At 51.9% G+C, this 23,299-nt stretch overlaps 1 protein-coding gene across 1 annotated transcript in view; it reads right to left on the bottom strand.

Moving 5' to 3' along the window:
* Positions 1–12,457: 12,457 nt before the first annotated feature.
* Positions 12,458–23,299, bottom strand: part of CYP20A1 (cytochrome P450 family 20 subfamily A member 1) — a 252,235-nt gene continuing 241,393 nt past the window's right edge. Inside the window, exon 13 of the mRNA XM_078680270.1 lies at positions 12,458–12,909. Coding sequence (XP_078536396.1) covers positions 12,759–12,909 — 151 coding nt within the window. The 3' untranslated portion in view covers positions 12,458–12,758. The remainder of the gene's footprint in view (positions 12,910–23,299) is intronic.

Below are 23,299 nucleotides of genomic sequence, written 5' to 3'. Positions count from 1 at the left end.
CCCTGCCGCTGCTCCCCCGTGGCCCCACCCCCGTTCCCTCCAGCATCTCCGGACCGATCCCCTCCCCACTCGCCACCCCGCTCCCGCCTCCCAGCTGCTCCTCCCTCCCACTAACAACATAAGGCAAGACCCGCGAGGCGAGGAGCTTTGACCGACCTGACCTGGTCAGAACCGGTCGCTCCACCCGCCGCGCGGCCCTCCTTAGTGTGCCTTGTGGTGCCTGGTATTGTATCTGCTTTGCATCTCCTGCATTTCATTGTTTTTGTGCCAGTGACCTCCTCCGTTGTGCCCCCGATCTCGTCTGTGCCAGCAATAATTGAATTTCTTTATTTTTGTGCCAGTGACTGTGTTTGTGCCAGTGACCTCCTCCGTTGTGCCCCTGATCTCGTCTGTGCCAGCAATAATTGAATTTCATTGTTTTTGTGCCAGTGACTGTTTTTGTGCCAGTGACCTCCTTGGTTGTGCCCCCGATCTCGTCTGCCATTATTTTGTTGTGCCCGTCTCTCCACCCCACTCCCCGCTCCCTGCCGCTGCTCCCCCGCGGCCCCACCCCCGTTCCCTCCAGCATCTCTGGACCGATCCCCTCCCCACTCGCCACCCCGCTCCCGCCTCCCAGCTGCCCCTCTCTCGCTCCGCCCCCCTCCACTCTCCACCTATGGCGGAGTCGCGTACGCGCAGCGGGCGCGCCAAAGGTAAGCCCGTCCGTGCCAGGACCACGCCCCGCGCCAGACCCCCTGGCCCGCGCAGACACCATCCCACCCGCCAAACGTACAACGCCACCACCCTCACTGCCCTCAACATCGGCCGACTCCCTGACTGCAACCGAGCCGCCCCAGGACGCATCCACGGACCCCGACTGCAACCGAGCCGCCCCAGGACGCACCCACGAACCCTTCACCTGCCAATCCTGCAAGTTCTGCTGCATCAGGACCTACACCGCATCCACACACGCCAAGCAGAGCTCCAACTACAACCACCTGAAGTGCATCCGGCTCAACACGCCATTGAACTATGGAACCTACTCGACACCACATCTCTGGACGTCGCCTTCCTCACGGAAACCTGGATGAACGCCTCATCAGCGCCCGACATCACCATAGCCATCCCGGACGAATACAAGATCATCCGAAGGGACCGCATCAACCAAACAGGAGGAGGCATCGCCATCGTCCACAAGAACACCATCCGCATCACGACCAGCCCCAACGACACCCTCACAGCCGCCGAACACCTTCACTTTCAGATACACACCGACCCCAAGACCACACTCAGAGGCACCCTCATTTACAGACCCCCCTGGACCCCGCACACAATTCAGCGAAGACATCGCTGACTTTGTCAGCCCACACGCCCTCCCCTCCGATGATTATATTCTCCTTGGGGACCTCAACTTCCACCTGGAGAATAACAACGACAACAACACCACCACCCTGCTGTACAACCTCGCCAATCTCAGACTCAAACAACTGGTGAACACCCCCACCCACTACGCTGGACACACGCTCGACCCAATCTTCTCCTCCGACAAGCACATCTCCTTCAACCACTCCACGGGACTCCACTGGACAGACCACAGCTGCGTCCACTTCAGCTTCAGAAAGACCACCACCCACAACAGGTCCCCCGCAGATGCTGGAACAAAATTACCACCGAACAGCTCACCACATCACTGAACCAGAACCCTCCTGCCAGATCAACGAACCCCAATCAAGCAGCCAACAACCTCGCACAGTGGATCACCAACTGCGCTGACGACCTAGCACCCCTGAAAAACCGCCCCAACAAGCCAGTAAGCAAAAATGTGTCCTGGTTCAACGACGACCTCAAGAACTCCAAGAAGAACTGCCGAACCCTCGAGAAAGCCTGGCGAAGAAACCCAACCACAGACAACATGACCGCTCTCAAGCACGCCACCCGCAAACACCACCAACTGATCCGCACCACCAAGAAATCAGCATTCAAGGATCGACTAGACAACAATGCCCACAACAGCAAGGAACTCTTCAGCATCGTCAAAGAGCTCACCAACCCCAGCGCCGGCAACAACGACATCACTCCCTCACAAGACCTCTGCGACTCCCTCGCCTCGTTCTTCCACAGCAAGATCGCAGACATACACAACAGCTTCGGCGATCAGACCACTCCCCCAACCACAGAACCAAAGCCTCCCACCACCACCCTCCGCGCCTGGACCCGATCAGCACCGAAGACACCATCCGCACGATGAACACCATCCACTCCGGATCGCCAACCGACCCATGCCCCCACCACATCTTCAACAAGGCCGACTCCGTCATCGCACCCCAACTCCGGGACATCATCAACTGCTCCTTCAACACCGCTACCTTCCTGGAAAGCTGGAAGCATGCCGAGCTCAGCGTCCTCCTGAAGAAACCTTCAGCAGACCCCACCGAACTTAAGAACTATCGCCCCATCTCGCTCCTCCCATTCCCCGCAAAAGTCATAGAGAAGACCGTCAACAGTCAGCTCGCCGCCTTCCTCGAGTCTAACGGTTCCCTCGACCCCTCACAATCCGGCTTCCGAGCCAACCACAGCACCGAAACCGCCCTCATCGCAGCCACAGACGACATCCGAACCCTGCTCGACAATGGGGAAACAGCGGCCCTCATCCTCCTGTACCTCTCCGCAGCGTTCGACACGGTCTGCCACAGCACCCTAGTACAACGCCTCAACAACGTCGGGATACAAGATAAAGCATTGGAGTGGATCATCTCGTTCCTCGCCGGAAGAACACAGAGAGTCCGCCTCTCCCTGTTCAGATCAGAAGCCACCGAAGTCATCTGCGGCGCACCACAAGGATCATCGCTCAGCCCCACCCTCTTTAACGTCTACATGAGCCCCCTCGCATCCATCGCACGCCAACACAACCTCAAAATCATCTCCTACGCCGACGACACCCAGTTGATCCTCTCCCTCACCAAAGACCCAACCACCGCCAGAACCAACCTACACGAAGGGATGAAAGAAGTAGCCGAGTGGATGAAGAACAGCCGCCTAAAACTGAACTCAGACAAGACGGAAGTCCTCATCCTGGGATCATCCCCCTCTGCCTGGGACGACTCCTGGTGGCCCCCGGCTCTAGGCAGCGCACCCAAACCAACGGACCATGCACGCAACCTGAGCTTCATCCTAGACTCCTCCCTCTCGATGACTAAACAAGTCAACGCCGTCTCATCATCCTGTTTTAACATCCTACGCATGCTCCGGAAGATCTTCAGATGGATCCCCATCGAAACAAGGAAGACAGTCACCCAAGCACTTGTCACCAGCCGACTGGACTACGGAAACACCCTCTACAGCGGAACCACAACCAAACTGCAGAAAAGACTTCAACGCATTCAGAACGCCTCCGCACGACTCATCCTGGACATACCTCGACACAACCACATAACCGGACACCTGAGAGACCTGCACTGGCTCCCCGTCAGCAAGAGAATCACGCTCCGTCTCCTCACTCACGCACACAAGGCCCTCCACGACCTAGGACCCAGATACCTTAACAACCGCCTGACCTTCTACACCCCCACCCGCCAACTGCGATCTTCCAACCAAGCCCTAGCTGCGATTCCACGCATCCGAAGAGCCACCATGGGGTGAAGATCCTTCTACCTGGCGGCCAAGACCTGGAATTCCCTCCCCACCCACCTCCGTCGTACCCAGAACCACCTCTCCTTCAGGAAGCAACTCAAGACCTGGTTATTCGATCAGTAGCGAACTCCTCTCCCCTAAGCGCCTTGAGAAATTTCTGATTGGATTGGATTGGATTATCTAGCAGGATCATGGCAGCTGATTCTCCTGTGTCGAGTAGGGTGTGGATGTTGTCTGTTGGCGCGATCAGTGCTGTCTCAGTGCTGTGGTTGGTTTGGATTCCTGATCGAGGAGGGTCCAGAAGGTTGCTTCTCTCCAGGAGTTCGCTGGGTTGGAAGTTAATGGCCTTCTCCAGGACTTTGGTGGGGAAGGGGAGAAGTGAGATGGGACAGTAGTTCTGGAGTTCGTTGGGGGTCTAATGAGCGTTTCATGAGGAGGGATCTGACCTTGGCATGTCTCCAGGCATTGGAAAGGTGGCAGTGGTTAACGAGGTGTTGAGGATGGTGGGGAGTTGGCTCCTGATCACGTCTCTTTCGAGGTTGAAGAGTTGGTGGGGGCAGGGGTCAGTAGGTCTCCCCAAGTGGAATGAGTTCATGAGGGTTGCTGTGTTAAGTGTGCTGAGATGTTACCATGCTGTGAGTTAGTGGTCGGAGGTGGTTATCGATCAGATGCCGAGGGTGTTGGAGGGTTGGGGATCAAAGTTTTTAAAGATGGTCGCTATTGTGTTGTGGAAGTGGTTGGCGAGGGAGTCCCAGAGTTCCTGTGAAGATGGATGGAGCTTTCGATGGCTGATAGGCAGGTGAACTCTGATGATGATGAAGAGTTCATTAGCTTGGTTGGTGCTGGTGTCAATCCAGTGGGCCAGGGCCTCTCTTTTTGCTGCTTTGATCTGTCGGTGGTAGTTGTTGAGGGCTGATTTGAAGGTGTCTCTGTCAGTGTAGTTCCTGCTAGGGCGCCATCTTTTTTCTATTAGTTTGCATCTGCATTTTGACGTGCTGAGTTTCGGGGTGTACCAGATGGCTTGTTTGGAGGGTCTGTCAGTTTTGGCTGGTTTGGTGGGGGCAACGCTGGTGATCCAACCGTTGAAGTTCTGTACTGTCTGAACCCTGTTGGTGGTGTCTTTGGGCTGTGTTGTGGCGAGGGCGTCGCCCATTGTTGCTGCGTGGCCTTGGACCAGCGGCAGAAGTCAGCGCTGTGTCAGTTCGGGACAGTGCGGGCAAGTCCTGTGATGAAGTGTGATGGAATGGTCCGACCAGGTGTGTTCCGAGGTGTGGTTGTACCTGATTCTGCTGCTGGATGTAAAGATGGGGTTCAGCGTGTGTCCTGCTTTGTGTGGGGTGAGTGACTAGCTATCTGAGGCAAAGCATGGCCTCAGGCAAAGCATTGGCAAAGCCAACAAGTCTGGGCTTTGTCAATGCTTATTTTGTCATGTATGTCCTCTGTGTGAAACAGCAGAATTCTGTAATTCCCTAAGAAGTCTGCCAACTGCGGATGTGGGCTGGCCCACTACCCCATCCAATATGCAGTAGTAGGCAGAAAGAAATTGTTAATGACACAATAGACCAATGTATGAAGAGGTCTAGCGGACATGCCATATGAAGTAAGTTTATTATACATAAAATGTTAGTAAAATCAAAAAGTCTTGGCTAACAAAAGATCTTTTAAAAAAAAAAGAAATTAGGATTTCCAAATTTTTGAGATAAAATGAAAAGGTGTATTGAACTACTTTGGTCTTACTATTTCTCTGACACTATGTATCATGAGATAATCTACATCAGTGTGTCACAGAAGAAAAAATAAGGAGTGTGGAGCTCAAATCAAAGAGAACCTTGACAGTGCTTTCTGAACATCGCACATGGCGAGTAGGTGGGTTAGAGGCAACTTCTCGCTCGAGTTGATTTGGTCACAAATAAAGGCAGGAGGTAGCATTAAATTCTAAATGAGAACGAATGTTTCGTGACGAGGTCCGCAGTCAGGATCTAGTTTCATGTAGATTTATTAAGATCAGTTAAAGGTAGTAGAGTTGTAGAGATGCAGCCCCACCAGGAGCAGTCTGCCTGCTGCTCAGCCCATACTCCAACTGGCACACTCAAGCATCCAGGCACCCAAACATTCCATTCAAGACTCTCACCCCAACATTCCATGCATCACATTCACACTGGCTGAGCAGCTAGGGAGTAAGTAACCAGATAAATACAACACAGGTTACAACATACTTTCCCTTCTTCTACAAAACAAAAATAGCAACCACAAAGAAGAAGGTTCAAACAAGGAGAACCCCAAGAAATAGAAAAATGGAAAAGTAGAGAAAAAGTGAGAAGAAAAGTGAACCCAAAGCGTGAAAGGATCATAGAAAAGAAACCAAGAAAAATCAAGCGTGAGCAAAGAATAAAATACAACAGAGATATGCAAGAGTAAGTACAAGAGAAAGAGAAAATTAAATAACAGGATAAGACCGAAGTACATGAGAAATGGAAAGAAAGAATTTTGTGCTTCTCTGCCGCCTGTTACCCGCTGGTTTCCCCCGCTCTCCCGATTCCTGCCGCTGCTCCCCCGCGGCCCCGCCCCCTTTTTCTTCTGTACCCTCTGCCCCTCCTATTCGACACCCCGCTCCCACCTCTCAGCTGCTCCTCCCTCCCACTGGCTATTTAGGCGGCAGACACGCGACGGGGAGCTGTGAACTGACCTGACCTTGTCAGAGCCGGTCGCTCCACCCGCCGCGTGGCTCCTCCTGAGTGCGCCGGTTTCCCCCTGCTGCTGCCGCCTGTTCGCCGCTGCCCCCAGGGCTCAGGTGCCCCTTGGTTGTGTTTTTCTCTGCTATTGTGCCTAATTTTGTTTTAATTGTCTGACCGTTGTGCCCCTGTATCTCTCCGATTTTTGTGCTTCTCTGCCGCCTGTTACCCGCTGGTTTCTCCCGCTCCCCGATCCCTGCCGCTGCTCCCCCCCCGGCCCCACCCTCCTTTTTCTTCTGTACCCTCTCCCCCTCCTATTCGCCACCCCGCTCCCACCTCCTAGCTGCTCCTCCCTCCCACTACGCCATTTATTGCGGAGTCCACGCGTACGCGCGGCGGTCACGCGCAGCGGGTACGCCGTTTGCGCGACAAAGGCAAGCCCGTCTACGCCTGGACCGCGCCCAGTGCCAGAACCCCTGGCCCTCATCAATGCCAGCGCACCCGACAAACTTACGACGCCGCCACACTATACGCACTCAACGTCGGCCAAAACCCCACCTGCTACCGAGCCACCTCGAAACGCACCCACGGACCCTTCACCTGCCAAGCCTGCAAATTCACCTGCCTCCGAACCTGCACCGCACCCACCACACCGAGCTGCAGCAACAACCACCTCAAGTGCATCCTGCTCAACACCCGCTCCATCCACAGGCACGCCGTCGAACTCTGGAACCTCCTCGACTCCACATCACCAGACGTCGCCTTCCTCACAGAAACATGGATGAACGCCTCCTCAGCCCCCGACATCGCCATAGCCATCCCGGAGGGCTACAAGATCACCCGGAGGGACCGCGTCAACCAAACAGGAGGAGGCATCGCCATCGTCCACAGAAACACCATCCGCATCACGACCAACTCCAGCGACATCTTCACCACCGCCGAGCACCTCCACTTCCAGATACACACCGACCCCAAGACCACCCTCAGAGGCACCCTCATCTACAGACTCCCAGGACCACGCAAACAATTCAGCAAAGCCATCGCTGACTTAGCCAGTCCGCACGCCCTCACCTCCACAGACTACATCCTCCTAGGGTACCTCAACTTCCACCTGGAGAACAACAATGACAGCAACACCGCCACCCTACTGGACAACCTCGAACTCAAGCAACTGGTGAACACCCCCACCCACTACGCCTGCCACACGCTTGACTCCATCTTCTCCTCCAGCAAGCACATCTCCTTCAGCCATTCAACCGGACTACACTGGACAGACCACAGCTGCGTCCACTTCAGCTTCAGGAGAACCACGACCCACCACCACCCGCAACAGGTTCCCCGCAGAAGCTGGAGTAAGATCACCGCCGACCAGCTCACCACCGCCCTCAGCCAGAACCCGATCACCAACACGACTGACCCCAACGAAGCAGCCTGAAACCTCACACAGTGGCTCACCAACTGTGCCGACGAACTCGCACCACTGAAGAATCCTCCCAGCAGACCCGGCAGCAGGAAAGCCTCGTGGTTTACAAACGAACTCAAAAACTCCAAGAAAACCTGCCGCGCCCTCGAGAAAGCCTGGCGCCACGACCAGACAGCAGAACACATGACCGCTCTTAAGAACGCCACCCGCATACACCACCAGCTGATCCGCACCACCAAGAAGATAACATTCAAAGAACGTCTGGACAACACCCACAACAGCAAGGAACTCTTCAGCATCGTTAAAGAGCTCTCCAACCCCAGCGCCTGCAACAACGACATCACATCCTCGCAAGACCTCTGCGACTCACTCGCCTCGTACTTCCACCGCAAGATCGCCGACATACACAACAGCTTCGACACACAGACCTCGGACTCAACCACCGAACCTACGCCCCCCACCACCACCCTCCGCACCTGGACCCCGGTTAGCACTGAAGACACCATCCGCCTGATGAACACCATCCACTCCGGCTCCCCTACCGACCCTTGCCCACACCACATCTTCAACAAAGCCGACTCCATCATCGCACCCCAACTCCGGAACATCATCAACAGCTCCTTCGCATCCGCCACCTTCCCTGAGAGTTGAAAACATGCCGAACTGAGCACCCTCCTGAAGAAACCCACCGCGGACCCCTCGGACCTCAAAAACGTCCACCCCATCTCGTTCCTCCCCATTCCAGCCAAAGTCGTCGAGAAGACCGTCAACAGACAACTCTCCGCCTTCCTCGAGACCAACGGATCCCTCGACCCCTCACAGTCCGGGTTCCGAGCAAACCACAGCACCGAGACCGCCCTCATCGCAGTCACCGACGACATCAGGTCCCTGCTCGACAACGGAGAAACTGCTGCCCTCATCCTCCTGGACCTCTCAGCAGCCTTCAACACTGTATGCCACCGCACCCTGACACAGCGCCTCGGCAACACCGGAATCCAAGGAGCGGCCCTGGAATGGATCATCTCGTTCCTCGACGGAAGAACCCACAGAGTCCGCCTCCCCCCCTTCCGATCCGCGGCCACCGAAGTCATTTGCGGCGTTCCGCAAGGATCCTCACTCAGCCCCACCCTCTTCAACGTCTACATGAGCTCTCTCGCAGCCATCGCACGCCAACACAACCTTATCTCCTACGCAGACGACACCCAGCTGATCCTCTCCCTCACCAACGACCCCGCCACCGCCAAAGCCAACCTCCAGGAAGGAATGAAAGACGTCGTGGAATGGATGAAGCTCAGCCGTCTGAAACTGAACTCAGACATCCTCAGACCATCTCCCTCCGCCTGGGACGACTCCTGGTGGCCCCCTGCCCTGGGCACCACACCGAAGCCAACGGGCCACGCACGCAACCTGGGCTTCATCCTGGACTCATCCCTCACGAAGACCAAGCAAGTCAACGCCGTCTCATCATCCTGCTTCAACACCCTGAGCATGCTCCGAAAGATCTTCCGGTGGATCCCCACTGAAACCAGGAAGACGGTCACCCAGGCCCTCGTCACCAGCCGTCTGGACTACGGGAACACCCTCTACGCTGGAACCACAGCCAAACTCCAGAAAAGACTCCAGTGCATTCAGAACGCCTCAGCACGACTCATCCTGGACATCCCTCGCCACAGTCACATCTCGGCCCACCTGAAAGACCTGCACTGGCTCCCCGTCAACAAGAGGATCACGTTCAGACTCCTCACCCACGCACACAAGGCTCTCCACGACACAGGCCCGAAGTACTTCAACAGCCGACTCACATGCCAGACCCCCACCCGCCAGCTCCATTCCGCCAGCCTCGCCCTCGCCTCCGTCCCACGTATCCGCAAATCCACCGTCTGAGGAATATCGTTCTCCTACCTGGCAGCCAAGACATGGAACTCCCTCCCCACCCACCTTCGGCTGACCCTGGACCATCTCTCCTTCAGGAAACAACTCAAGACCTGGTTGTTCGAGCAGTAGCGACCCCCCCACCCCCTCAGCGACTTGAGACCCTGAGGGGTGAGTAGCGCGCTAAACAAATTCGATTGATTGATTGAAAGTATAAACCATGTAATGTGGTTGATATGCACTTTTTCTATTATAGATACCCCTGATGAAGGTTAAATGAACCGAAATGCATTGGGTAATGTGATTGGGAAAATTTGGAGGATTCGGAATTTCCAAAAGTCTATGAATAAGCCCGGATGGGCAATTCTGGAATAATTAAAATGCAGAAGGATAATTAATTCCGTATATTTGACGTGATGGATTAACTTGGATAAGAAAATGAATAAAAATGATTAAACTTTGGAATTACTAAGGTGACGGTGTATTAATTTGAATACCGATGTTCATAAGGCTGTGCAACTCATATGTGATCGGCAAGCTGCGGTACACTATTTTCTCTTGAACATGTGAAATTGCGAAGGAACGGAGCAAAACACAAGTGCTGCACGCTAAACTTGGCAAAAAATCAAACTATGGAACTTAATGTTAAAATATGGGTGTGCTCCGGATCATTGTCTAGTTGAAATGACCACGCCGTTCCAACTCTGTTAGCACCCCGATGAATAAAACAGTAAAAGTCATGTGATAACAGCATTGCCACGTCAGAGATTGTTCACCAAATGATACCATCACGGAGGAATAACGATCACACATTTATCATGGACCTGATAGAACAAAAATCCACGGCTATGGACTTGTTTATTTGGACTTACACAATTGAGAGCACACTATTACCTTTGGGGAGTTTGGTTATGTTTCATGGGTTTTTGGAGTTTTGTCACTTTAAAACACTGGGATCATCGGTGAGGTAATTGGGCGGGGACACCAGGTCACGTCATTGGCTCACAGGTGGGGATGACTTTTAAATTCAGTTGGTTACACGAGGCAAGGCAAAACACACGTTTTATTACGCGTGAGCATGGAATCTGTGAAAAGACATCAGGTACGCACGTGGATACAAACTTATGGTTCACGGGAAGAAGGGAGGAAACAGTAAAACAGTATTATAGGATAACTGCACAAATGGGCTGAAAACAATGCAATTGGGGTTAAGTTTGTGATGTTTTCGATATGTTAAACCGGACTAGCGAAAATGCACGTAACAGAATGATTTATACATTTTTCAGGAAATATTTACTTTTTTGTTTAACAATTCAGGGAAGAGCGGTTGGGTTATTTGCTACGTTAATGTTACAATGCCTTGGGTCTCAAGTAATGTGGTTGATATGCACTTTTTCTATTATAGATACCCCTGATGAAGGTTAGATGAACCGAAATGCATTGGGTAATGTGATTGGAAAAATTTGGAGGATTCGGAATTTCCAAATGTCTATGAATAGGCCCGGATGGGCAATTCTGGAATAATTAAAATGCAGAAGGATAATGAATTTTGTATCTTTGACGTGATTGGTTACCTTGGATAAGAAAATGGATAAATATGGTTAAACTTTGGAATTACTACAGTGAAGGTGTATTAATTTGAATACCGATGTTCATAAGGCTGTGCAACTCATATGTGATCCGCAAGCTGCGGTACACTATTTTCTATTGAACATGTGAAATTGCGACGGAACGGAGCAAAACACGAGTGCTGCACACTAAACTTGGCAAAAAATCAAACTATGGAACTTAATGTTAAAACATGGTTGTGCTCCGGATCATTGTCTTGTTGAGATCACACCACTTACTCACTTGAATAAATGTCCAAGCTGGGGTGTTCGCTGACAGGTGCTAAGGATGACACATGCTGTAACTGTACCAGGAATTTCAAATGTTTAACCCAATGAAGTACAAGCAGGCTGGGGCTGTCTGGTGAAAGAGAAACTGGTGGGGCTGGTACGCCTTGTACTTCAAAATGGAGGTTTCTTCATAGTATTGTAAGTTTCCTTTAGAAACTTCTTGCTTCAGAGTCCTTTTAAAAACACACGTAGTTTCCTTTCAAGAATCATTGCCAAAAATCTGTAGTGACAAGGTCCGCAGGCAGGATGTAGTTTCACGTAGATTTATTAAGATCAGTAACAGGTAATAGAGTTTAAAGATGCAGCCCCACTAGGAGCAGTCTGCCTGCTGCTCAGCCCATACTCCAACTGGCACACTCAAGCATCCAGGCACCCAAACATTCCATTCAAGACTCTCACCCCAACATTCCATGCATCACATTCACACTGGCTTAGCAGCTAGGGAGTAGGAAACCCGATAAATACAAAACAGGTTACAACAAAATGTTTTCACAAAAATATCCCAGAATGTTCGTCAGTCATTTTGGGTACAAGATAATTCGTTTTACCGCACTGCAGGAACATATGAAGAGAGAAAATTCTAAAAATGTCATTCAAGCTTTTAATTACGTTTTTCCAATCCCATGTTAAAAAAGAACCCAAGCAATATATATGAATTGACAATATAAACAAGAATATAATTCTTATTGACACTAAAGTCAGCCCTCTGTGGGTCAAGCAGCTGTTGCTTCTTTCGCAAGAGTTTCACTTTTTCTTGACAGATGGCAATGCTGCAAATCCTTTCTTGGACCACGAAGCATGAATTTAAGAGAGCCTTTTATCATCGCCAATACCTTAAGCAGTGAATAAAACGATTGCTATTCCCAGGCAAAGGCCAAGAGTGTTCAAGTAAGATAGTTTGGCTCAGTTAAAAAAGATGACAAATTAACCATACACAAAAAAACTTGATTTTAACATCACTGAATAATGAATTGGACACACCGTGATTTTCTCCACTTTTAATGTGATAAAAAACCTTTTCTATGAAAGTGAATTTTATAGTGTAAAAGGGGATTCAAGTTTGACATTTATTGGGGTTAGAGTTGTACTCTGTCAATTTCATTTGTCTATTTGTGACACAGGAAGAAGTGATTGCAGGTGGCAAAGCCCATCACCGGAGCTGCTGGCCACCATCTTTTTCCCCAGTGACTTTTCAAAGTAGAGCCCTGAGTGCTTCAGCACCCCACTTGGCATGAAGCAGTACTTTTCGAAATGTAGGCACTTGCTGGATGGAGCTGCTTGTTCTTAGCTTCTTTTGGAAACAGTGATCCAAGCCTCCTCCTTAGGCGATGTCACTAGTTCATACCGCGTCTCGATGACCTGCCCTGGCACTGGGTGTAAGCGCAGTTTTCTGACCAGCACGCTCAACAACACTGTTGCCACAACGTATGCATACCTAGAGGTGAATGGAGGAAAAAAAGAAGTACAAATAATCTGTTTGCGGGACGGGGACACAGCTTATAATTTTGAAGTAAATGTGAATTACATTAACGACTCAGTTCCATCAGACACAACAGATGGAACAGATCCAACTTTTTTACCTCCAATATTTTATCTGTTGCATGGAAGAATGCTGGCCCAAGAAAGCCCCAATATAGCAGAACCTGATTCAGAACCCTTTTTCAATGGGATTTCACCTCTGAATTGACAAATTTCATGAATATGATCAGAGTAGCAGGTTTTCACAGGGGAACACGTATATGGCAGTTACCCATCTTACAAACTTATAGCTTGCTGAAGACACCCTGTTTAAAAACACATTTCCTTTAAGTCAAGCTAATGCTGGGAGCTTTTGCATGGAATCACCGAAGATAAAAAGTGTGTGTTCCCCAAGTGGAGTCTGTATAGCCACAATGTTGGCTGTTAGTTTGACTTTGGGTTTGTGGGGGGGAAAAGGGGGTTCTTTGCTGGACTCCGTTTATTTGTAGCCAAGTTCACTCTACATTAATCCTAGTACCTGTACATACAATCACACAATCAACCACCAGTGGTCGAAGTAGGGGGGGGGTGTTCGGTGGCTGTAAATCGAAGGGGCACGATGTGCCCATACTTTTTTCATTTAAGAAAAACAGTTCCTCCCTGAAGGGGGGAGGAGCGCCACCCCACTGCTTTTTAGCAGTGCGAGAAGCAGAAACATAAAATGGTATTACAAATACCATTTTATGTTTCTGCTTCTCGCACTGCAAGAAAGCAGAAGAGTTTGGTTGGGGGCGGGCAGGTGGGTGGTCCTGCTCTAGGGCAGGGGAGGAGTGGCTTGCCCACTGTTGAGGGCCCTGACTGTTTGGTCGGCCCCCTTGGACTAACCAAACCAGTCATGCACACACTGCCTTTTCTCCATGTAGGCTGCTTGCAGCCTAGATGGAGAATATAGCGTCCCCAATGACGCCTGGGTGGTCAATGTCCCGACCAATGCTATTGCAGCATTGTGATTGGCTTAAGGGAGGGAGGGAGGATTCCTGCTGCCAGAAGAGGAGCAGACACGACGCAGGACCGGGCCAGCATAAGTAAGTTAACTTTTTTTTCACTTTATTTTAATTTAAAGTAAATCCCCAACCCCCAGCGCGTCCCCCCAACGCACGACCCCCTCCTGCACCCATACCAGCGAGACATACCGTCCGGGACTGATGCGCACTATCCCTGTTCTCCACGCAGGCTGCATTACAGCCTGCGTGGAGAACATGCCAAGGCCCCCATTCCCTGGCTGAGCATCTAACCAGGACGCTCAGACAAATCACAACGATGCATTGCAGCACTGTGATTGGTCAGGGGAGCCTGGCTGTGCGGGAGCCGGCGGCATGGTAAGTGTTTATTTCTAAAAAAAAATTACATTGTGTCCCCCGCCACAAGCGAGCCGTGCCAGCTGCTACTGTTTCCCACTGGTTAACATCACTTGCATTTCATTTTCATTTAAATTGTGTTTTCTTTTATATGTAGTTACCTGAAGGTGAAAGACCGAAAAAAGTTACAGAATATTTAGTTGTTTACGCTCACTCACCCAAATCCCCTTGCACTGAGAATCACAGTTCCCATACTTTTTTTTTAAAAAAGCACTTCAACCACTGTATACAACCACGCAGGAAGGAGCCCTTCACATGTGTGCCGGTGGCTTGGAAGTAGGTAGAGCTGAGCATAGATTCCGCATGAAACATAGCACAGTACGGCGGATGTTTATTCACATCACATATTTAATTCCAAGAGCCCGAAGGCTGCATGCCACTCCCGCCAGATTAACATTGCAGGTTTGAAGCTTCTTAGCTCGCTAAATTAATAAGCGTCTGAATTTCATTACTGCCTTTTTCCAAATGGAATGTTGAGACACCATCTTGCGAAACAGCAGACATTCTCCCACCATCCCTTGGTGCTGTGACTGCATCCCCCCCTCCGACCCCACCTAATGGAACTCTGCTCCCCTTGTTTTTTGGGTGCTGACCTGGGTGCATCTAGCCATTTTGAGATGGTTTTCATCGATGCCCATGACCCGGGTCTTTTTATTTTTATTTTTACTTCTCTTTTCACTCTGTAAATATGTGATACATACTTGTCCAAGGCGAATCGCTGATAAATGGAATCCTTAGAAAATCTACTATTTGTGTATATATATGTATATAGAGATAACTCTAACCACTAGTATATGTAGTATACCTTTTACTCACTACCATTCCTATGTGACTCTTAGAGTTTATCCATTTGTATCGCTTCCTTGAGTGACTCTAAAACCTGTACATTTGCAATTTTTCTTTCTGTTTGTATCTCTTCCTTGTGTGACTTTACATATTGTACATTTGCAATTTTTTCTGTTTGTATCTTTTATGTAACGCATGTAATCCTAAATCCTTATGTATCGCAACTGGTTCTTATGTAAAGCGCTCTGACACCTTCGGGTAATGTTCCCGCTATATAAATCTGCATTAAATAAAATAAAATAAATAAACCAACCATTTTAAGTTACCACTGCACGAACGAACATAGAAAGAAATATTAGGAGACATCCTGAACGGGTTAAGATAAAAGAAGCGCGAGAGCTATCCAGTCTCGCGTGAGCATGAGCAGTGAATCTGGCATCCACCCCTGCGCCCACAGCACGCCGAGGAGAGACTGGCGCCCCTCATTAGCGGATGCGCCCCCTCCTTCAGAAGCAGATTTTTAAACAACTATTCCGAGTTCAGTTGTAATCAAACAAAAAAACGGACTTCCCGAAAGCATGTGCGATGCTGCAGACACACTATGGTACGAACGCTGCCTCTTCTGATTGCAATCATCACCCGTTTATGAAAAGGTCTCCGGAGGAACTTGGCAGCGGTGCAATTTAAATCTCAGCCACTGGGAAATCATCCCTTGTGCCGCTGAACTGTACCTACAGGGTGAAGAGGGAGGTGTTCTTTACTAAATTAAATCTTTTCTTCCTGCAGCAGGCATTCCCGAGGGTGTTTAAATATTTATTGCACAGCTTGTAGAGTACAGAAGGCTCTCTTTGTAGAAGTAAAAACAAAATAAATAGACACACACACCTCCTATATGTTTGTGCGTGTGTATGTAGTGTGATGGTGTAGGCGTAAGCACATGTAAGCGCAAGCACATGCTGATATTACAGAGGCAGCATGTGCACTTCTGCAGAAAATGGCTCAAATGAAAAGGGGGGGCTCTTGGCCCCCCCCCGCCCGCATGGCGGCGCGGCGACCGCCTCCCCCTCCAAGCCTCTCAGTGGTGGGGCGTGCCCTTCCGGGCGCACCTCACCACCGATTGGGTGGCGCCCTCCCTGGCCCGGATGTCATTGTAGGACTTCCGGGTCAGGGGGGCGGGCCGCAGGAGGGGCCGGGTGGGGGGCGTAGCCGCCCCCCCCCTCGGGCCCCTTAGGGATAAAGAGGCAGGGAGCGCCCGGGAGACCCTCTTGTTCCCTGGACGCTCCCCCACAGCGTGTCGTGCCCCGCGCTCGGGGGCTTCTTGTTTCGTTTTGGGGGCTTCTTGTTTTGTTTTTGTATTCCCCAGGCCGTCGGACATACGAAGGACGCAGCGGAGGTCGTCCCACGGATCGAGGCGCAGGGTCGGCGTCCTTTCCCTTTTCTGTTCTGCAGGCCGACGGATCGAGGAACCCACCGGAGGGGGCAGAGGTCGTCCGGCGCCGCTAGGAGCAGTGTCGGCGTGTCCAGGGACCAAGAATTCGGGCGCACTGAGCAGTGGTCGGAGGTTTCGTAATTACCGCATTTCCCCCGGAATTGAGGTATTTGTCGGGTCGGGGGTGGGGCCGGAAGCCTCGTAGCGGTATTCCGGCTTCTGTAAACGAGTGTTGGTGCTGAAAGCTGTGGGGTGTGTGTTGCTCGCACGAATCTGCCCCGTGTCGAGTAAATCCTTGTCCCCTGCACTTCCAGCGCCTCCCGCCGGCAGTAGAAATCGGGCGGAGATTGTTTAATAGCACAGCGCGTGAGAAGGGACACGAAGCAGGGTCGACCAGGGTAGTCCCTGGATGGGAGACCCGGAGCAGTAATTGATCGAATTTGTGCCTTTTTAAAAATAGGGATCAATTTTGTGCCTTGGTAAAATAGGAAACAGGGGTTGTTTCAACTAGGGCTTCAACTGTTTCGTTTATTTAAGAAATAAAGGTGAAGTCGGTTTTGTGGGTGGTGGACAAGGGGGGCTCAAGCTTCCAAGTACTGCAATCCTCTTTGCTATAATTGGTTTAATAACTGCTCCTGCCTCATACTCCCAGGTATTGATACATTTTATATTGCAGGCAATTTATGACAACATTGATGCATTTCGAGTGACCAGCTCGGAGAGGTGGACGTAGGACGCGGGTGCGGACACAATACCGGCAGGGAGTGCGCAGGATTGGTCGGTAAGAGGAGAACGGGGGGCTAGCATTTCATTGCTTCTGGTGGCCGCCGGGTGGGTCTACGCTAGGTTTACTCACCCCTGACAAGACCGGATAAGCCGGTGGCGTTGCGGTTGCGTTGCATGGTGCTTACAGCCCCCTGGACATCCTCCATCTGGTGAAGGTACAAAGCACACGTACGCCCAATTGTGACACTAGGAGTGTAGGCAGCAGTTTTTTAAACATGCCAGGTCCAAGGGGTGGTAAAGGAGGGTCCAGGATGGAGGTTATGATGCAGGCCATGATGCGTGAAATGAGCGATATTAACAAAAAGATGGGGAAGGTTGATGAATTGGAGGCCCGCATTAATGAGAGGTTTGCTGATTCCCCTGGCCCATCATGTAGGCCTGTTCGCCAGAGGGCGGCCCCCTTGCCAAGGGGGGATTTTGCTACACCGCCTAAGAGGTCTAAGGCCAAGAAGCCCAGGTACACTGCCCCCGCCCCTGAGCCGGTAGTTCCGGTACCTATTACACCTGTACCTGTGGTCCCGGCCCCTCTGACACCTATGCCAGTAGTTCCAGCTCCCGCGGCACCGGCTCCAGCCATTCCGCCGGCGCTCCCACCTGCGGGGCCTGCCCCCTCATCCGAGGTACCGATCCCAGTCACGGGCCTGCCGCCACCGGCCGCCCCCTTGCCTATTACACCTGTGCCACCGGTTGTGCCCTCAGTGGCGCCTACAGTCCTAGCAGGTAACCTAGACTCAGTCCCTCCAGAATTGGTATCTCGGATAGCGGACTTGCTGCCGTGGCTGCAGAAGGGGGGTGTGTGTTTTGCCTCATCTGATCATGTGGCAGAAGCGGAAAAGTTGGTAGAGAAGATTAAGGCTGCAACGGCGGCAGACAGTAGTGCGGTGCCACCATCTTCTTCCCTTACAGGTTCCAGTCCCGCTCAGCCGAATGGTGATAGTGTCCTACCGGCCCAGGTGCCCGTAAATGGTAAGGAAATGTCGCTGCCTCTCTTGGGGGACGGCTTAGTGCCATCCAGGAGTGAAAACTTGGGGCAACATGTGTCCCAGGCAGTGAAAGAATTGATTTGGGCGGGAAAATATGTATACATATTCTCTTTGTTGCTAGACAATAGGGAAATGGAGCAGGCCAAGGTATTAAAGGAATGGATGCATCCAAGTGAATGGAGGGCACAGTGCTCCAGGTTCAGGGTAGATGAGACTTTGAAGAATTGGATCAGGGCCTTTTCTGTCCTTTCGGCTATCACGGCTGAACGCCCCCCAAATGTGCAGGCAGCAATGGCTTGCTATCAGAGCAGGAAAGTGGGGTGGGGCGACCAATACACTGGGGATGCGTGGAAGGAGTATGATGTTAATTTCAGAAAGGCCAAAGAATTTGACGCATAATTGGCGTGGGACAAGGTGGATTCTATGTCCTGGCACAAGCAGTTCTCAGGGGACACAGCCCCATCTCAGGCCACCAGTTCAGTCAGGGTGTTCTCCGCCAGGCCTCAACAGTCCTTTCGGTCAACCCAGGGGAATGAGGTCCCGGGGAAGAATAGGGGGGGGGGGGTCAGCGAGGAAAGGGGTATGCTGGGACTTTAATAAGCGCTCCTGCACGAGGGCCCAGGGCACCTGTAGATTTAGACATGCGTGTGCAATCTGTGGTCACCCATCCCACCCCGAGACAACGTGCAGGAACAAACAAGGCAACCACGGTCACAGGGGAAGGGGGAAGCCAGAGTAATTCGGACAAGCTGGGTCCCCCCACGCCAATAGACGTGTTAGCAATGATCCCATGGTTGAATAGATATCCTGATCACACAGCGGCCACTCTACTTCAGGAGGGGGTTTCACAAGGTTTTAGGATCCCGGCAGTGGGTTACACAGGTAGCGCTAATTGCAGGAACCAATTGTCAGTAAAACAAAATCCAACGGTAGTGTCCGCTAAGATTACCAAGGAACTGTCCTTAGGTAGGATAGCTGGCCCCTTCCAGGAGGTGCCTGTCCCTAATTTTGTGTGTTCACCGCTTGGAGAAGTACCTAAAAAGAGAAAGGTGAATTTAGACTGATCCACAACCTATCTGCGCCTAGAGGTGCATCCTTGAACGATGCGATTGACGAAGGGATTTGTAGTGTAAAGTATGCCTCATTTGATCAGGCGGTTTCCTTATTGCGTGCCCTTGGACCAGGGGCATTGATGGCTAAATCTGACATAGAATCCGCTTTCCGTCTCCTCCCGGTGCACCCGATGGACCACCACCTTTTAGGTTTCACTTTCGAGGGCAAGTTTTACATGGACAAATGCATGCCCATGGGCTGTTCCATATCATGTGCCTATTTTGAGACATTTAGCTCATTTCTAGAATGGGTCATGAGACAGGCGACGGGCCACCAACAGGTCATGCATTACTTGGATGATTTCCTGTTCTTAGGCGCGGCAGACTCTCAGGAGTGTGCTTGGGCACTGCAGGAATTTTGCGTGCTCATGCGGGCTTTTGGGGTTCCGCTGGCGCCGGGGAAGACGGTTGGCCCGGCTACTTGCTTGGAATTCCTGGGCATCGAAATTGACTCAGTACAGGGATGCTTCAGGTTGCCCAAGGACAAAGTGCCTAGGTTTAGGGCAGCTCTGCGTCAATGCCTATGTAAAAGGAAGGTTTCCTGGCAGCAGCTGCAGGAAGTGGTAGGGCAACTGAACTTTGCACTGCGGGTCATCCCAATGGCGCGCCCATTCTCACGCTCTATTGCCCAGGCTATGAAAGGACTACGGGAGAAGCACCACCGCACTAGGCTGTCAGCTGAGGTTCGCCAGGACATGCAGGGTAGTGTGGTCAGGTCCTCCCGCTACATCAGCAGAGTTGGGTTTATGGACAGACGCTGCGGGTAGTGTGGGCTTTGGCGCCATTCTAGGGACCAAGTGGGTCGCCCAACGGTGGCCGGAGGAATGGAAAACATGGGGCTTGACCGCCAATATTGGCTTCCTGGAACTTTTCCCAGTGTGGGTGGCATTGAAGGTCTGGCCAGAACATCTATGTAACCAATCAGTGGTGTTCTGGTCGGATAACATGACAGTGGTCGAATGCATAAACCAACAGGGGGCACGCTGTCCGTTCATATTGCGCCTGATTAAAGAGATTGTGCTTCAGTGCTTAAAATGGAATGTACTCTTCAGAGCCAAGCATGTCCCAGGCGTCCTCAGCAATGCAGCTGACTCCCTTTCTCGCTTTAAAATGCAGGTTTTCAGGGAACATCTTCCTGCAGCAGACCCCTCGCCAGCGCACTTCCCGGCAGTACTCTGGCAGATTGGTGCCCCAGATTACAGGACCTCGTGGTTGCTAGCCTAGCCCCCAGGACCAAGACAGCTTACGAAGGGGCGTTTTTGTCTTACCGCGCTTTCTTAGGGCAGGATTGGGAGGTTAGGTGGGCACAGGAGGACAGCTTTGCGGACTATTTAGAATGGATGCACAGGGAAGGGAGATCAGTGGCAGCCGCAAGCAGACATAGGGCGGCGGTCTCCTTCTTTGCGCAGGGTAAGGGCATGCGAGACCCCACCAATAATTTTATGGTGCGCAAGGCCATGAGGGGATGGCGCCGGTTGCAGGGCCACTCTGCGGATACGAGAAGGCCCATAGGATTGGCGCGGCTGGAAGCCTTATTGCTGGCATTGCACGAGGTTTGTAGTTCAGAATGGGAGATACATCTGTTCAAAGCCGCCTTTTCCCTTGCTTTCTATGGGGCTCTAAGAATTGGTGAACTGGTGGCAGGGTCAAAAGGGGATAAGTTGGGCGGCCTACAACTGACTAGTGTTAGGATCAGAGAAGATACTATGTGGGTGACAATTCAGAGGTCAAAAACTGACCAGGAATGTCGGGGTCACACCATAGTGCTCCACCGGGCCTGGACCAACCCCTGTTGCCCGGTTTCTCATGTGGAGGTTTTCCACAGGCAACGGGAGGGCACGGCGGGGGGTGCACTGTTGTGTCATGCCGATGGGACACCATTGACTAGGTACCAGTTTAGGCGGGTCCTGGAACTGACGGTGAGACAGGCAGGTTTAGATCCCAAGGAATTTAGCACTCACTCCTTTAGGATAGGGGCGGCAACTGAAGCAGCGCTAGGGGGTCTCTCGGCTGAGAGTGTGAAGAAAATTGGGAGATGGTCATCTGATTGTTATAAACGATATGTACGGATTGACGTGTTATGACAGGGTGATTCTCACGCTTGGTATGTTTTCTGGTTCTTGCAGTTTCTCAAACCTGTGACGCAGGGGAGGAACTCACCGCCAGGAGTCAAGGATCTACACCGTCACAGCACAAGCAGCATGCTGGACGCAGGACAATGAGGATTTGGATTGTGGGCCACTCTTATGTGAGGCGGGCGAAACATGTTTTTCTTTCAGGAGACCGTAAGCGAAGGGCGGCGCTGAAGGGGTTAGACATCTCATTCTTCGGGAGAGGGGGTCTGTGCCTCGGTCAGTTTAGGAACTTCTTTCAGGGACTCCTAGCTCAGCAGCCCGACTCCCCGTCAGTGGTGATACTTCACCTAGGGGAGAATGACCTGGCCAAACTGGGGAGGCGCATCCTCATTGAGGAGATCATCTCCACTGTGGGGTGGGTGGCCAGGACTTGCCCGGGTTGCACAGTAGTATGGTCTCAACTTATCCCTTGGTGGCGAGGGGGGGACTCGGTCAGGGCGTTGAATCACTCGGTAAAGAGGATCAACACACAGTTGGACAAACTATTCCGAGCCCCCCGGTTGCAGACGATTCCACATGGGTGTATATGGGGCGAACAATTCTACCTGGGGGATGGGGTGCACTTGACTGAAGCAGGGAACGTCCTGTGGTCTAATAATGTCTGGGCCTGGTTGGAGGGTTTTGCTAGGTGAGCACCTTCTAGGGTAGGTCAAAAAAGGGGGAGGCCAGATCGTCGGTTAACAATGCTGGCCTGTGGCGGTAAGGTCATGACCGGTGAGCAGCTAATTTTAAGGTCTGAGGGGGCGGGCATCATCCCATGGAGGTTCCCGCCCAGGGGCAGGGGCCATTGGCCCCTCCTAGAACTTCAGGGGCAAGGTAACTGGTGCTTCAAAGGGCCGCGGGTTGGAGTAGTCACGCTTTCCTTAGGCTGGTAGCCACCCCGCGCGTGCATACTTATGACGTCACCGGATGGCGCAGAGTAAGGGCCCTCCTTTAGTGGGTAAATGGAGTTCACGGTGTGGACCGGGTAATTACCGGGCCCTGCTGCGCATGCGCACATCTCTAGGTAAGGCGCAGCTCGTAGGACCTGACACCGGTTAGCGACCTTGCCATATGGCCAGAAATGTAGTATACAAAAATCTAGATGAGGATGTTAGATTCGGTTAGGAAACAATCGGTATTAGAGTCTCTGTTAAGGTTAGGCTCTCAAATTTGTTGACAATATTGTATCTAATGTCCTGATGATTTTTGTATAAAACGTTTATCATGCAATTAAATTTTATGATCTTAGATCTTAATAAATACGGCCGGGGGTTTCGCGACCCCCCGCCTTCCAAAAGTTAACCATGTTTCATGAGCCTGTATCCTGGGTTTGGTGTGGTGAGTTGGGGGGGGGGCGGCAGCCAGTCGCCGACCATGTGAAAAGGGGGGGCTCTTGGCCCCCCTGCCCGCATGGCGGCGTGGCGACCGCCTCCCCCTCCAAGCCTCTCGGTGGTGGGGCGTGCCCTTCCGGGCGCACCTCACCACCGATTGGGTGGCGCCCTCCCTGGCCCGGATGTCATTGTAGGACTTCCGGGTCAGGGGGGCGGGCCGCCGGAGGGGCCGGGTGGGGGGCGTAGCCGCCCCCCCTCGGGCCCCTTAGGGATAAAGAGGCAGGGAGCGCCTGGGAGACCCTCTTGTTCCCTGGACGCTCCCCCACAGCGTGTCGTGCCCTGCGCTCGGGGGTTTCTTGTTTCCCCTCCCACCATCCCTGGAACAAAAAATGGTCAATGCTGTAC

This window comes from Lissotriton helveticus, chromosome 3_1 (assembly GCF_964261635.1).
Source record: "Lissotriton helveticus chromosome 3_1, aLisHel1.1, whole genome shotgun sequence".
Lineage (NCBI taxonomy): Eukaryota > Metazoa > Chordata > Amphibia > Caudata > Salamandridae > Lissotriton > Lissotriton helveticus.
The sequence above is the reverse complement of the archived record's forward strand: the minus strand, read 5'-3'. Positions and strand labels throughout refer to the sequence as shown.